Below are 13,562 nucleotides of genomic sequence, written 5' to 3' on the forward strand. Positions count from 1 at the left end.
TTAGCCTTCTCAAAGCTCCTGATTATATGAATTTAGTAAAAAAAATGGAGTTGAAGTTGAATTGTTGACAGACTGAAAGTGGAACAGAGCTAGGTTATGATTGTGTAAGAAACAGAGTTTATATATGAAGGACAAACCTCCTTGTGTCATTTCAAGGGGAGGAAAATTTCATAAATTTGCCAATGCAAAACAATACATAATGTTACAACAACAAAACAGAAACCCAACCCTGTGTACATACAAGCTGCCTGCCATCTACACAAAAACAAATTCCTTCCTCGGCTGCAGCATAAAACAAAGCCGCAGCAGCAGGGTAATGTCACTGCTACTCTCACTGCAACCAAGTCGATATAATATTTACATTTCGACTTGCCTCTTTTCCCATCCTGTTTCCTTCACTTCAGATCTTCGTCTCTCTCCTCAGCATCTTTCTTATACATGAAGAAGCCAGCAAACCAATCTGCAAATATATTTGCAAATGCTGACTGGTAGTAATGGCCATTTTTTTTGTTTTGTTTTTTTTAATGTTTTTACTGAAAAGCTCTTGCAGCATAGTTGAGATTGCCATGAAAATCAGGTGCATCTTTTCTGTTAAAGGACTCGCATCTGCTGAGTTGTTGATCATCAACTCGTTCTCGAGCCTCACTATAAAGCTTAAGTGTATCTACATGGGTCGGATCAAGTGAAAGTGCTGCTTCACAATCTCGAAGTGTGGCAGCAAAGTTTCCCATTGAGTCGTGAAATGCAGCTCGAAGATGGAGAAGCTGCAGGTCTGGTTTGAAGAAAATGGCTTTTGAGAGTTCTGCTATTGCCTCCTCTTCTTTGTGGTCATCCATTAGTACTGCACGTAATTAAGCAGTTAATAAAATAACAAAATAATCTTTTTAGCATCCGAACAATGATGACAGTCAATCTTTTTTACTCCCTCCGTCCCAAAATGATTTCACAATTTCCATTTTTGAGAGTCCCAACACAGCTTCACACTTTTTTGAACAGTTTCTGTTTCCTGTTTCTCTCTCTATCCAATCAATATTTCTCTCTTCTACCACCATTTCTCTTCTTTCTTTAGGTTCCCACTTTAATTTTTTGTTCTACATTTAACAACTAATCTCAAACTCTGAGCCAATGCAAGCATGAAATTCACTCGGAAAGAAAAGAGTAAAATAAAATACGGGTTTAACGCATATGCCACAAATGGTAAGGTAAAAATGTAAAATAGGCTTTGCTAGGTCAATTTCAATTTCCATTCCCAAACACTGACAATTCGATAATGCAGATCTCTAATGCTAAGAATGTCATACAATGGTGATCAGCCATGCAAGAAGTATAAACGAGCTACTAGAAAATTTCAAAGAATTTTTCCAATATACTAGCATATTGACATGAAGAAATAACTAGATTCTTTAATCAAGATTCTAGTGGTTGGATCAGATTATTGTGTACAGAAGAATCAGAACTCGGATCATATGACAGATGATCAACACCAAGTGGGATTCTGATATTCACTTCCACTTGGTGCTTCTACATGGAGAATTTTCCAAATTTTGTTTAAAAGTGACTTATTACTTAGCTGCCATGCAGTGTTACCGAATATTTCAGCAGGGTCGTATCTGGTATTCCTGACTCAAGGGCACCTCCTTATAATCAAGGTCAGCTAGTGCCACCGTCAGATAACCATCTTTCAGCTAACCAAACCTCCTAACATGCTTTAACGCTTTACATGCTCAAAAAATCACACCAGATAAAGCATGTAAAGCAATCTCAAACACTTATTCTGAATACTACATCCTAATCCCAGAGTAAGATATCAGCCACCAAAGAAACTCTGGAATTCTCTATCCTAATATTTATTGAATTCTCTATGTGTGAACAAAATACTCCCTCACTCCCTTTCATCAACATATTTAATTCCAACTTTTACCCACTTGCACATTAAAATACCTAACTTAATTCAATTGCCAAAAACTTGTGCATTTACAAGTGTTGCACTTATTCAACAATTAGGAGGGAATCAGGTGCATAGCCATAGAGGATGTAACAGAAGAGATCACGGTTAGATTGCTATAAGTTTTGTTCAAAATAACCACACAAAATGAGGTTTTAACCTTGAATTAGCATCTTTTTTTTTATTTAAGAAATATACTTTATAGTTAATACAAAATATGCAGCGACCTATCATGATAGAATCAGGTTTTTTTTTGTTTGACAAAATAAAACCATATTGTATCTTATATATGGTGAATAAAAAAATTGTTCATTAGTATGATGAATTAACTAAGAAGTTCTTAAAAAATAATTAGTAAAACAATTTTCAAACAATTAATCAACATCAACTCGCAAGCCCAATGCTAGTGCAAACATATTAGATGAAACCAGAATGCTCCTTTCTCCAAATAGATACTCCCCTCATCCCCCCTCATTTCACTTTATCGTTGGTGGTTGTTTGATAGTTTTGTCCTTTCGCGTGTGGGTTCGGAAGTAAAATTGTGGGGACCATGTTAAATAAAAAGGAAATGGAGCAATCTTTTGGGGATAAACAACATTGGAAAATGAGGAAACCTTTCAGGGGCTGACGGCAGAGGGAGTATAAATGAGCACAACCAATATAAATTAGCTCAACACAAACACCCCCTTCTACATCCTTCTCTCTTCTTTGGTTGTGAATGTTCATCTCCCTTTGTTTGACCCTTTTCTACACCACTAACGTTGGAGACGGGAGGGAGAACTTTAGCAAAAGGCAGATAAAACAGAGAAGGATGTTCTAACACAGCTAATCACCATCACGTAGTGCATAATGTGAAAAGAACGACATAATTTTTGTTGCAGCTATCTGTGATGGGATTTTTCAGAACAGTTGTGTTTTGATTCCCAGTCAACATAATTTGACTTTTTGAAAATAGAGGTTGCAAGCTTCAGTGATTTCAACTAAGGTAATATCTTAAACAGGGGCTATGATGAGTCACAAAAGTTATCAACTTTGAACGTCGGAAAACACTACAGCAAAGAAAGAACAAGATTGATTTGTAAACGTACCAGCTGCCCTGTATCTATATGGGTACGTCCTCAGGGGATCAAGTTGTGTTGCCATGGTAAGATCTCTCTTTGCCATTTCACGGTCACAATACTCAGAACGTTTCTCGTAAGCTGATGCGTTGTTCCTTGCTTTTTCTATCAACTTAGTCATCTCATCATATGCAGCTTTTCGCTGATTTTTGACATGATAGACCCTCGCAAGACCTTGATGTGCTCTCGTGTGCTTAATGTTAAGAGCATTCATGTAGCAGTCAGCAGCAAGATCCAGCTTTTCACAGTCTACATAGACACTACCTAAATTATTCAATGCCTGCAGAAAGGAAAATCCGGGTGAATAATATTGTAGATAAAAATCCCAAGACCAGTAGGTGTTTTGGAAAATACATACTTGTCCTTTACGTAAACCATCTGAAGGGCATCTAAGAGCTTCCTCCAGAAGATGGATTACATAAGATGAAGACTCCTCATCAAGATTTGAATCTGCCAAAGCATATGCTTTCAAGAAAAATGCTTCAAATGATCTCTGGATGGATATGGACTCTTCAGCCTTTGCTAAAGCTTCTTCACGATGGCCGGTATCATATAAGATCCACCCTTCATAAACAAGCCTTTCATGGTCAGAAGTGGAACAGTTTCGAGCTAATCGTAGACTACGCATTGCAGCCTTCTGGCAGTTCAATCTGTCGATTATGTTTCAGGGGAAAAGCAATTGTCAGAGACATACGAAGATAGACATAGAAAAAGATGGATGCAAAACTTTCCAAACTTTCTATATTTCTCAACAGTAGACACAGATGATAATTGGCAAGAATGACTCCAGTTAGTTGAATGTCAATGCAAATAGGTACACTCTACCTGAAATCAGATAGGCTGACAAAAAAAAACAACTCACAAAAACATTCCTTTCCTATAAAATGAACCTGACTGCCTCACCAACACACATAAAAACAGCAACCCCCGTCATATCTTTGGATAATCTCAATAACTTGATTGATTGTAAAACAAATTATAAATAGAGTCATTAGTACACAAATTAGGCAGCCAATATACACTTTTCACTTTCCACTTTGATTTAGCAACCAAATCTCAAGGATCAGTCTCCATTGGTAATCCCACTCATCCCTAAAATCAATTTATGACCTAGCTATCTCATTGTCCCCTTTCATCTTCAATCAACCAAGGCCATATACATCCCACACTTAGGCCTTTATGTTACCATCCAAACATATAGAAGCTGCTGGACACAGATACAATGAACAATATTAATACATAGATCAAGTTTGATGAGAATGTAACATAGTTGATCATAGCAGTGAAAGTTGGACTCTGGAGGAATCAGGAAGGAGGTTCTAACCCCCCCCCCCCCCCCCCCCCCAACAACAACCCCAATACTTAATAGAGCTGTTTCTGATCTTTCCAAGACAAAAACTACTCCTCTCACAATCTCACTGAATGCTTCACAGTGACCACTTTACAACTATTAGCAACTGCCCACAAGGGTTTAGCACAAGGCCCCAGAAAAAAGGAAAAGATTTTTCCTAGTTAGCAGTTGACACTCAGCATAGGAATTCGCACGCTTTCTGAAAGAACATATAGCAGGTAGAAGATCCAGCATACAGAACACAAAGAATATTACAAATTCAAGTGCAAGAGATGCTAAGTCTCAATCAGATCGTTATATACTCTTTGTCTCTTCCCATAACTCCTCAATATCAGGAAGAACAAATAATATTGACTAATATACCCATCAACTCAGGATCCCCATTCGTTTTCAGATAATTTACAACATTTATTTGTAATTAGGCTTCATAAATTTTGAATGACATGCAGAGGGGACTTGGAACAGACTTGATTCACAGAACACAACTTTTCAATGCAGTAGCATTGAACGTAATGTTAGTTGCATTGCATATGCCATTTTGGACCTTATGGGTTAATATCGACAATTTTATTCATAACCTTGTCTTAAGAAATGGTAAACACTGGTTTCCATCAGAGTCTCCCTTTCATGCAACACAAGGCCGTCAATGACTTTAACGGAAAGAACCAATCTGATTGAGAGTTAAGATTAATTCATGTACCTCATGTCTAAAGAAAATACTTTTTAAGTTGAAATCAGATAAAAAGGCAAAAATCAATTACATTACAAAAGCTGGACATATATGCCACCAAATAAAAATGTGCACAATTATCTTCACAAGTATGTAGTATACTAGTATGCACTCACCGAAGGAGAAGGAGAGATTGCCGAAATCGAAGGAGACTTTTTCCCGGGTCATTTGCTAGCATATGGTGCACAACAGCTAGAGATCCAATATCATCAACGGATGACCATCGATCGTATAATTGCATCCAGCAATCAGCCTGACTCCACTGCTGGACATGAGTGCGAAGGAGCTCCACCAACTGCTCTCCAGGCATTTTTCCATGGAACATCATGTAGTAAGGGTCCAAAGTCAAAAGTGCACGCAGGTCTCTAAGAGCCCCTTCATAATCTTCAAAAGCAATAGAAAACCAAGCACGCAATTCAAGGCAGTCTGGAGAGACCCTGAAACCGATAACTTTGTTTATTTCAGAGATGGCTGCTCCTAATTTATTTTCCTCTAGAAGTGCAATCGCTCTATACTTGTAAGGAAATGATAAAGTTGGATCCAAATCTGTGGCCTTATCAAGATCTGCCAATTTCTCCTTCCCTACACAATAAAGGGATCGTTCCTGATACATCCATCCAGAGGGCTTGTAATCAGATATTAATGAATTCATCAGCTTGTATGCTGTGTACTTGTGTCCGCGCTTATACTTTGTCCTGGCAATACCTGCTAATGAATAAACATGACCTGCCTCGGCAGCTGCCTCAAACCAACTCTGGGCATCCTTATATTCTTTCCTCTCATAAAATACACAGCCCATAAGATGAAATGCGAGTTGATTCTGCCATGACTCAGTTGCAGACTCCACCAGACGCTCCAACAACATTACCATTATATTAGATTTCATGTCCTCTTCTATAGCAGTTTGGCTAAGGAAATAGTATAACTGAAAAGAAGAATGCCCAGTCAATGCTAACTTTTTACTAGCATCTGAAGTGCAGAAGTATTTCATCACTTTCTGGTCGTGTAACGAACCAGGGAGGTCTCTCAAGAACACTTGCAAACACGCAGCCACTAAAAGAGATGATGCCTCCTCCAACCCATAATCCATTAGCATCAAAGCACTCTCTTTATCAATAACTAATGATGATAAATAAACATCACAAGCGGATTTTAAATCATCGCAACAAAACATGTTTGCCAAAGAAAGTAGCTCTAATACAAGTTGTGGATCCAAGAAATCCACTTTCTTCTTCCTACTATACAACTCCAAGGCTCTAACAACCTGGACAGATATCCCATTCTGGGTTAAATTTATCTTCTCCCTCCTTGATTCTACAAAGTTCCCATACAACAATGTTTTCAGCGGTCTAGAAAGTGAAGCGACATTATAACGAATGCACCGTACTTCGTCCTCTCCAACAACGAAAGCCATATCGAAATCCTCCTCAGAAGTCGAACATTCCTCATCCTCAATCCGAGTAGACCCATCCAAACCTTCATCTCCCGCCACAGACCCAGCACCACCACCACCACCATTATAATCATCATCTCTCCTACAACGACAAAGACACTCATCAAAAGCAGATTCCGGGTTATACCCCGAAATCAAACTAGCCTTAGGACATTCAGTGATCCTCCCACAACAATCCAAAGGCGACGACCCGTTTAACTCATCCTCCCTCCTCTCAAACCTCAACCAAGCTGCCAACACAATCTTCGTATGCACATCAACCGCATGCTGCCTAGCTGATCTAAGACTACGCCGAAACAGCTTTGAATCGGCGAGACCGCGAAAAACGGCACATTGTTCAAGATAAACTTGAGATTTCTCAAATTGCGGGCAACCCTCAATTCTCCTATACACATCAGCTAGGGTTTCAACGAAATTAACGAATTTAAGACAAGGTTCTACCTGGGGTTCTACTAGATCTGTCGACGGGAGACCGTAAGGCAACAGAGCTTCCTGTAGAAGATTCGCCTGTAAGATCTTCGCATCCAAATTCGACGACGTCCGAGTCTTGGATCGGACCGAGTTGACTCGGAGGTGGTCCTGGAGCTGGTGGAGGAGCTTCTCCCCGGTTGTAGCACCAATACCAATACCACCTCCGCCGCTGTTACCACCTCCGTTGGTGGCGGAGGATGGATTTATTGCGTAGACTTGCGTGCTTTTGCAACCATCTATGAGCTTCAAACTACGCATCGTTGACAAAATATTGTTCTGCATTTTTCGATTGGTTTAATTTTTGTAGGAAACCCCACAAAATTAAATCATCAAAAACTATTTTAAAATACGAAATTCGGAGGAAAGAACAGAAATGGGGATGTGGGTAATCAATCAAATTAATTAAAATTTGTTGGATTGATTGACCAATTCTGTGTGGGAAATTTCCAGGAAATAAAATAAAATAAACAAAATGAGAGGATTTGATTAATTTAAAAATTGAAATTGTTTGGGGTTGGAAAAAGGGAGGAAGTGTGATCGGAGCACGTAGGCCGGCCAAAGGGAAGAAGAAGGGAGAGTGGGGGGGTGGCCGTTGGGAACGGCCACTCTGTCTAAATTTTCTCTTTCTTATTCTCTGCTTTTTTAGACCAATTTTCTTTTTCTTTTTTTAATTTAGGAAATTAAATTAAATTTTAAATAAAATAAATAATTACTGTTTTTGTTGAGCGATTTCCGTCAATATTGCACAAAGATAAGTTAATTCCCAAAATACGTTACTTTTTTTGTTAATTCCCACCATACCGTCCACGTCAGCATGGGAGAGAGAAAACTAATTTTTTTTTTCCGGTTCAACACTAAACCGCTATCTGAGATAGCGGTTTGATTTAGAACTAAACCGCTATCTCAGAATGCGGTTTATACTACTTAGCCGCATTCTGAGATAGCGGTTTAGTTCAAAACCAAACCGCTATCTCAGATAGCGGTTCATAATGCCCCCTGCTCCAAACTTGCAGTTTCCAGTGTGCAGCCAGAAAATGGGCTGAGATCTTCTGCCAAATAGTCCAACTCCAACAACCTGTAAACAAATCCAAGATCTCCAACAACGTCTATAATCCAACTCCAACGTTTGTAATCCAACTCCAATAACCTCCACAAATCATACCAACCAACCAAACCATAACACTTATGCAACAAAATAGAAGAGTGCAAACAAAAAATTTCCAAAAGTTCAATCGTTCCAATAATGACACATGAGTTTCTAAAAGTTCTAAAAGTTCCAATACTAGCAAAAAGAACAAAAGATTACACAAAATTTCTAATGTAGCTCAAATCTAAGTTCTACGTTGTTTCTTTGAATGCTCGGACGATGAAAATGAGGACTCATCCTCCTCGGCAATTGGCTCGGGACGTTGACTAGGAGAGCAACCCTTTTGTCGCCGGTAAGTGAGAAGCTGCAAAGGAGGAGATGAAATAACTTGTGATGCTGGCGGAGATGCAGGAGGAGTAAGAGGTGGAGGGCGTGGAGAAGGTGGTGGTGGAGGGCGTGGAGAAGGTGGTGGTGGAGGGTGTGGAGAAGTAAGTGCTATAGGGCGTAGAGGAGGAGTAAGTGGTGGAGGGCGTGCACGTGGTGGTCGAAAACCACGCCCTCGAGAAACATGTGAGGTGGAGGTGTCGGGTGTACACTGAGACGAGGCTAAATCATATTGTTGGAGGATATGTTCTTGCCCCACTCTTGATAAGGTCTCAATGCAAGAGGAACTCAAATTGCGTAACGTATCAAGAGTGAGAGGAAGGGCCAAACTGGGAGGTAACTCTAACGCAGAATCCACAGCTCGAGTGCATCTTGAGGCAAGATCAGCCAATGCATGTGACTACAAAAAAGAATGTGAAACAATAATTAGAATTCAACATTAGTTATGAATATAAACATTATACATGAAAATGGAACAAGGATTAATTTACCAAAATAATATCAGAGGAAGACGGCTGATAATGAGTGGTGGGGGGTGATCGTGTAACAGGAGTAATGAGGAGTCTCGTGATGCTACAATACCAATCCATATACTCCTTCATCCTCTCACGATGACCGGCAAAAGGAGTGCCTTGAACAATCCGACTCTCACGATCACGCCACTCCTCCACATATTTGCGATGCATCTCTTCAAACTTCTTGTTTTTATGCCGTCGATCCACATTATGAAGATCAACACTCGTGTCACACGCAACGGGAACTGACTGTTCCAATCCAAACTGACGCATCACTCGATTTGGGTAGTGGTACTCAACAATGTCAAAGCAAATCAACGGTACAACTGAGCGCCATATATCTCTATCACATCTACAAATTTCGGGTAGTAAACCAAGTACCGTCTCTGAATATGGCTGCCAAGTCATCTACAATAAGTAAAAAGTGAGTATTTAGGCAATTTTAGGTGAAATTAAGCAATTTTAGGCTATTTTGGACAATTCTAGGTGAATTTAAGCCTTTAGGTGTGATTTTAAGCTATTATAGACTATGTTAGGTGAACTTAAGCGTGTTTAGGTGTATTTAGGCTATTTTTGGTGGATTTAGGCTAATTAAGGTGAATTGAAGCTATTTAAGGCGATTTTAGGCCATTTTAGGCGAACTTAAGCCTTTTTAGGCAATCTTTGGTGAATTTAAGCTATTATATGCCATTTTAGGTGAATTTAAGCTATTTTAGCCTATTTTAGGTGAATCCAAGCTATTCTAGACTATGTTAGGTGAATTTAAGCTAGTTTAGGCCTTTTTATGCTATGTTTGGTGGATTTAGGCTAATTAAGGTGAATTGAAGCTATTTTATGCGATTTTAGCCTTTTTAGGCAATTTTTGGTGAATTAAGGGAATTTTTAGACAATTTTTGGTGAATGTAGGCTATTTAAGACAAAAATAACACAAATTTACCTAAATTAACCTAAATTAACATAACTTTATCTAAGTAGAATCGAGGGAGCTCAAATTGACGTTCGTTGACTTAATTGACCTAAGTTGACCTAAGTTGACCTAACTAGTTGAATTAACCACAATTTAGACCAAAGTTGACCAATGTTGACTTAAATTGACCGAAGTTGACCTAACTAGTTGAATTTAGGCAATTTTAGTTGAATTTAGGTCAATTTATGCTATATTAGTTGAATTTAGGTCATTTTATGGTTTTTTAGTTGAATTAATCACAATTTAGACCAAAGTTTACCAAAGTTGACTTAAATTGACCAAAGTTGACCTAACTAATATAATTTAGGCTATTTTAGTTGAATTTAGGTCAATTTATGCTATTTTAGTTGAATTTAGGTCATTTTATACTTTTAACTTGAATTAATCACAATTTAGACCAAAGTTGACTTAAATTGACAATTTAGACCAAAGTTGACTTAAATTGACAATTTAGACCAAAGTTGAACTAGTTGACTTTAATGCACCTACATTGACAAAAATTGACCAAAGTTGACCTAACTTGAAACAAAAGAAGCATTTGAGTAATTAGTAAGGTGAGATATTAAATACCTGTGTCTCCTTTTGATGGTCAAGTGCATCCCTAAAGAAAGAGAGTCCACTAGCTGTATGGCCACATGAAAAGTGAACCCTAAGCCAACTAACAAATATAAACTGAGTTTATTACCCCGATGATCCAACACCACCCCTAGCTGCACAAGTTTTCTTATTATGCCCTTGACGTCGACAAATGCTACATGATTTTACATTGACACTGCGTCGAGCACTCGAATCCATCTCATTAGGGTATCGAGACGACTTTGGGCGTCCCACACCACGCCGTTTACTAGCATCAGCAACTATTCTCACCCCAGTATAATGAGGCCAATAGGGAACATCAGGAAGTGGATGAAAGCTCTTCAAGTATGTTTGCCTATACTCGACAGTGGTAAAGAAAGGATCAACGAAAGCAGCATAAGATAAGCTGCGAGAACGACAAACCGCAAGCACATGGGAGCATGGCAACTTGTAGATTTTTAATTTCTCACAAGTGCAAGTTTTGGCTACAAGGTTAACAGTGTGTACGTTACCACCTTTACCTGAAGCCCTGCCTCCTCGTCCAGTTGTAACCTCAAATAGCCCCATCTCATGATCAAAGGCTTGGACCTCGTGAGCACCAGATTTTGCCATGTTCATTTCAATTGTTGTTGTGGCCTTCTCAACGAAATCGTGGCCTTCTTCAATTCTCCTTTTACCCCAACCTCGTCTTGTAACAAAGTAGGAGTTCACTCGGTAAAACGTCATCCGAACAAGGGCGGTTATCGGCAAACAACGAGCACCTTTCATCACCCCATTAAAAGCTTCGGACATGTTTGTGGTTTTCACGCCATATCTAAAACCACCATCATGGTGGATCGACCACCGATGAGAAGAAATATCCATCAAGTACTTATGAGCTTCAACATTCAATTCACCAATTCTTCCCAAGTAGTAATCAAACTTCTTTCTTTGACGAGCATCTGCGGCTTTTCCGAAAAGGTTCTTCACATAAGCATTCTTGAACTGAGTGTTGACATTAGAGGCAAGGTGACGAGTACAAAATCGATGGTGGGCACGCGGCTCCTCCCACCCACTATTGACCTCATTCATTGTTTGCAAAATCCCTGCATGTCTATCAGAAATGACACATAAACCTTCCCTCTGAGTAACTAAATGCCGAATGCATTTCATGAACCATTTCCAACTCTCACCATTTTCACTTTCAACAATAGCAAAAGCAAGAGGGAACAATTGAGAATTCGCATCTGTACCCATGGCTATGAGTAACGTGCCCTTGTACTTACCATACAAATGAGTTCCATCTATGGTGATTAGGGGTCGACAGTGCTTAAAACCATCGATGGAAGGCTTGAATGCCCAAAACACTCTAAAAAAAATGTGAACAGAAGGATCTTCATTAGAAGCCAAGGTACACCATTCCACGACGGTTCCTGGATTAGATTCTTTCAATGCTTGCATGTACCTAGGCAACTCTTCGTAAGATTGCTCCCAATCACCAAAAATGCTTGCAATAGCCTTTTGTTTCGCTGACCAAGCTCTCTTGTAAGTGATGGTATACTTAAACTTAACTTTCACCGCTTGCACAATAACACGGATTTTCAAAGAAGGATCGGCACGAATAAGATCTTTTATCTCATTGCATACAAAATCAGAGGAGAGAAGAGGATGATCGATTGAGTTTATGTCACCCAAACAATTACTTGCATGGGGGCCATTATACCTCACAATTCTGAATGAAGCAAGACAAGGATCCTTGATTGCACGTAACCTCCATGAGCATTTGCATGAACTCTTTCTTTTACACTCAACTACGTATTTTGTGGGCTCACTCTCCAACACCTTAAATGAATGATTTTTAGCTATGGAATAACCTTTGACTATGTCTTTCAATTGCGCCGAAGAATCAAACTCTTGCCCAATAGCAAATTCACCATCGAAAGAGTGGTTGTTGGACCAAGTCCTCCAAGAATCAAGCAAAATCGGATCCAACTCTGCAACATTGTTGAAAATTTGAGATGGAGCGCTTTCTCTTATAGCTTTGTCATTAGCATCTTGTGTATCTTCATCTTCATCAACATCACTATCCACCCCAACCTCTTCATCTCCAAAAAAATCAACACATATTTGATCTAGAGAATCGAAAAGTATCATAGATGGATCACCATTTGTAGCTTCTACATGTGGTGTTTGAGTTGGAGAAGTGAGCTCTAAAATGTGTTCACTAGCATATTGTTCATCCGTAAGCATTCTTGTGAATGAACCCGTTAACCCACTTTGATTTGTCAAGGGCAAGTAGGGAAATGATTCCATTTCATGAAAGGATTCCAAGTGGGATTGAGTTTCAGGTTGCTTTGGAAGTTGCTCGATGAACAATTGCATTGTGGTTGATTGTGTTTGAGACATAGCAATCAACATTGCTTTTAAAGAATTGTCATCATCCAACGGAATGGCTTCATATGAACCGGACATCATTGGATACCTCATTAGTAGCTTCAACTCCACATATCTCGAGTCACATCTCATAAGATCATAAACCTTACTCAAAACCTCATCATAACTCATTTGACAATTGACAAACCCAAATTTTCGCTCTCCTCCTTTATATGTAACATCACCGCTACTTTGCAAAATTTCCCCTCCCCAATGACAATAAATAGGATAGTCTGGCAACTCCATATTCTAAACAAAAAATAATATGATTAATAATATGAAATCCCTAATTTGGGCCATCATAATCTGATTTCAATTCAATTGAACTTGAAAAATTGAAGACTAAAATTCCAAATTGAAAAACTCAAGAGCTTAAAACGAATCAAAGATCAGAAATAATTCAAAAAAATAAAAATCACAGCATAATCACTTTAAAATAATATAATTCATTTCATCGCTATCTCAAATAGCGGTTAGATATACGTTAACAATAAAAAAAATTACAATTAATTCAGGGTAATCATATCATAAACTCATCAATCAAACATAAGCA

At 38.8% G+C, this 13,562-nt stretch overlaps 3 protein-coding genes across 3 annotated transcripts; all 3 read right to left on the reverse strand.

Annotated features, from left to right (window-relative positions):
* Window positions 1-100: 100 nt before the first annotated feature.
* On the reverse strand, window positions 101-7,691 carry LOC110776304 (ethylene-overproduction protein 1). Its single transcript, XM_021980849.2, has 4 exons — window positions 5,261-7,691; window positions 3,422-3,713; window positions 3,034-3,343; window positions 101-841 (listed from the first exon to the last, which is right to left on the reverse strand). Exons 1-4 carry the CDS (start codon window positions 7,348-7,350, stop codon window positions 531-533), a joined length of 3,003 nt encoding a protein of 1,000 aa, XP_021836541.2. The 5' UTR covers window positions 7,351-7,691; the 3' UTR covers window positions 101-530.
* Window positions 7,692-8,052: 361 nt separating this feature from the next.
* On the reverse strand, window positions 8,053-10,675 carry LOC130463644 (uncharacterized). The gene is made up of 4 exons (XM_056832834.1): window positions 10,592-10,675; window positions 9,031-9,462; window positions 8,449-8,939; window positions 8,053-8,350 (listed from the first exon to the last, which is right to left on the reverse strand). The coding sequence occupies exons 2-4, from the start codon at window positions 9,460-9,462 to the stop codon at window positions 8,053-8,055; spliced, it is 1,221 nt and encodes a 406-aa protein (XP_056688812.1). The 5' UTR covers window positions 10,592-10,675.
* A 27-nt stretch (window positions 10,676-10,702) lies between these two features.
* LOC110777452 (uncharacterized) lies at window positions 10,703-13,255 on the reverse strand. The gene has a single exon (XM_056832835.1). It carries the CDS (start codon window positions 13,253-13,255, stop codon window positions 10,703-10,705), a length of 2,553 nt encoding a protein of 850 aa, XP_056688813.1.
* Between the last annotated feature and the right edge of the window lie 307 nt (window positions 13,256-13,562).

This window comes from Spinacia oleracea, chromosome 6 (genome assembly GCF_020520425.1).
Source record: "Spinacia oleracea cultivar Varoflay chromosome 6, BTI_SOV_V1, whole genome shotgun sequence".
Taxonomy (NCBI): Eukaryota; Viridiplantae; Streptophyta; class Magnoliopsida; order Caryophyllales; family Amaranthaceae; genus Spinacia; species Spinacia oleracea.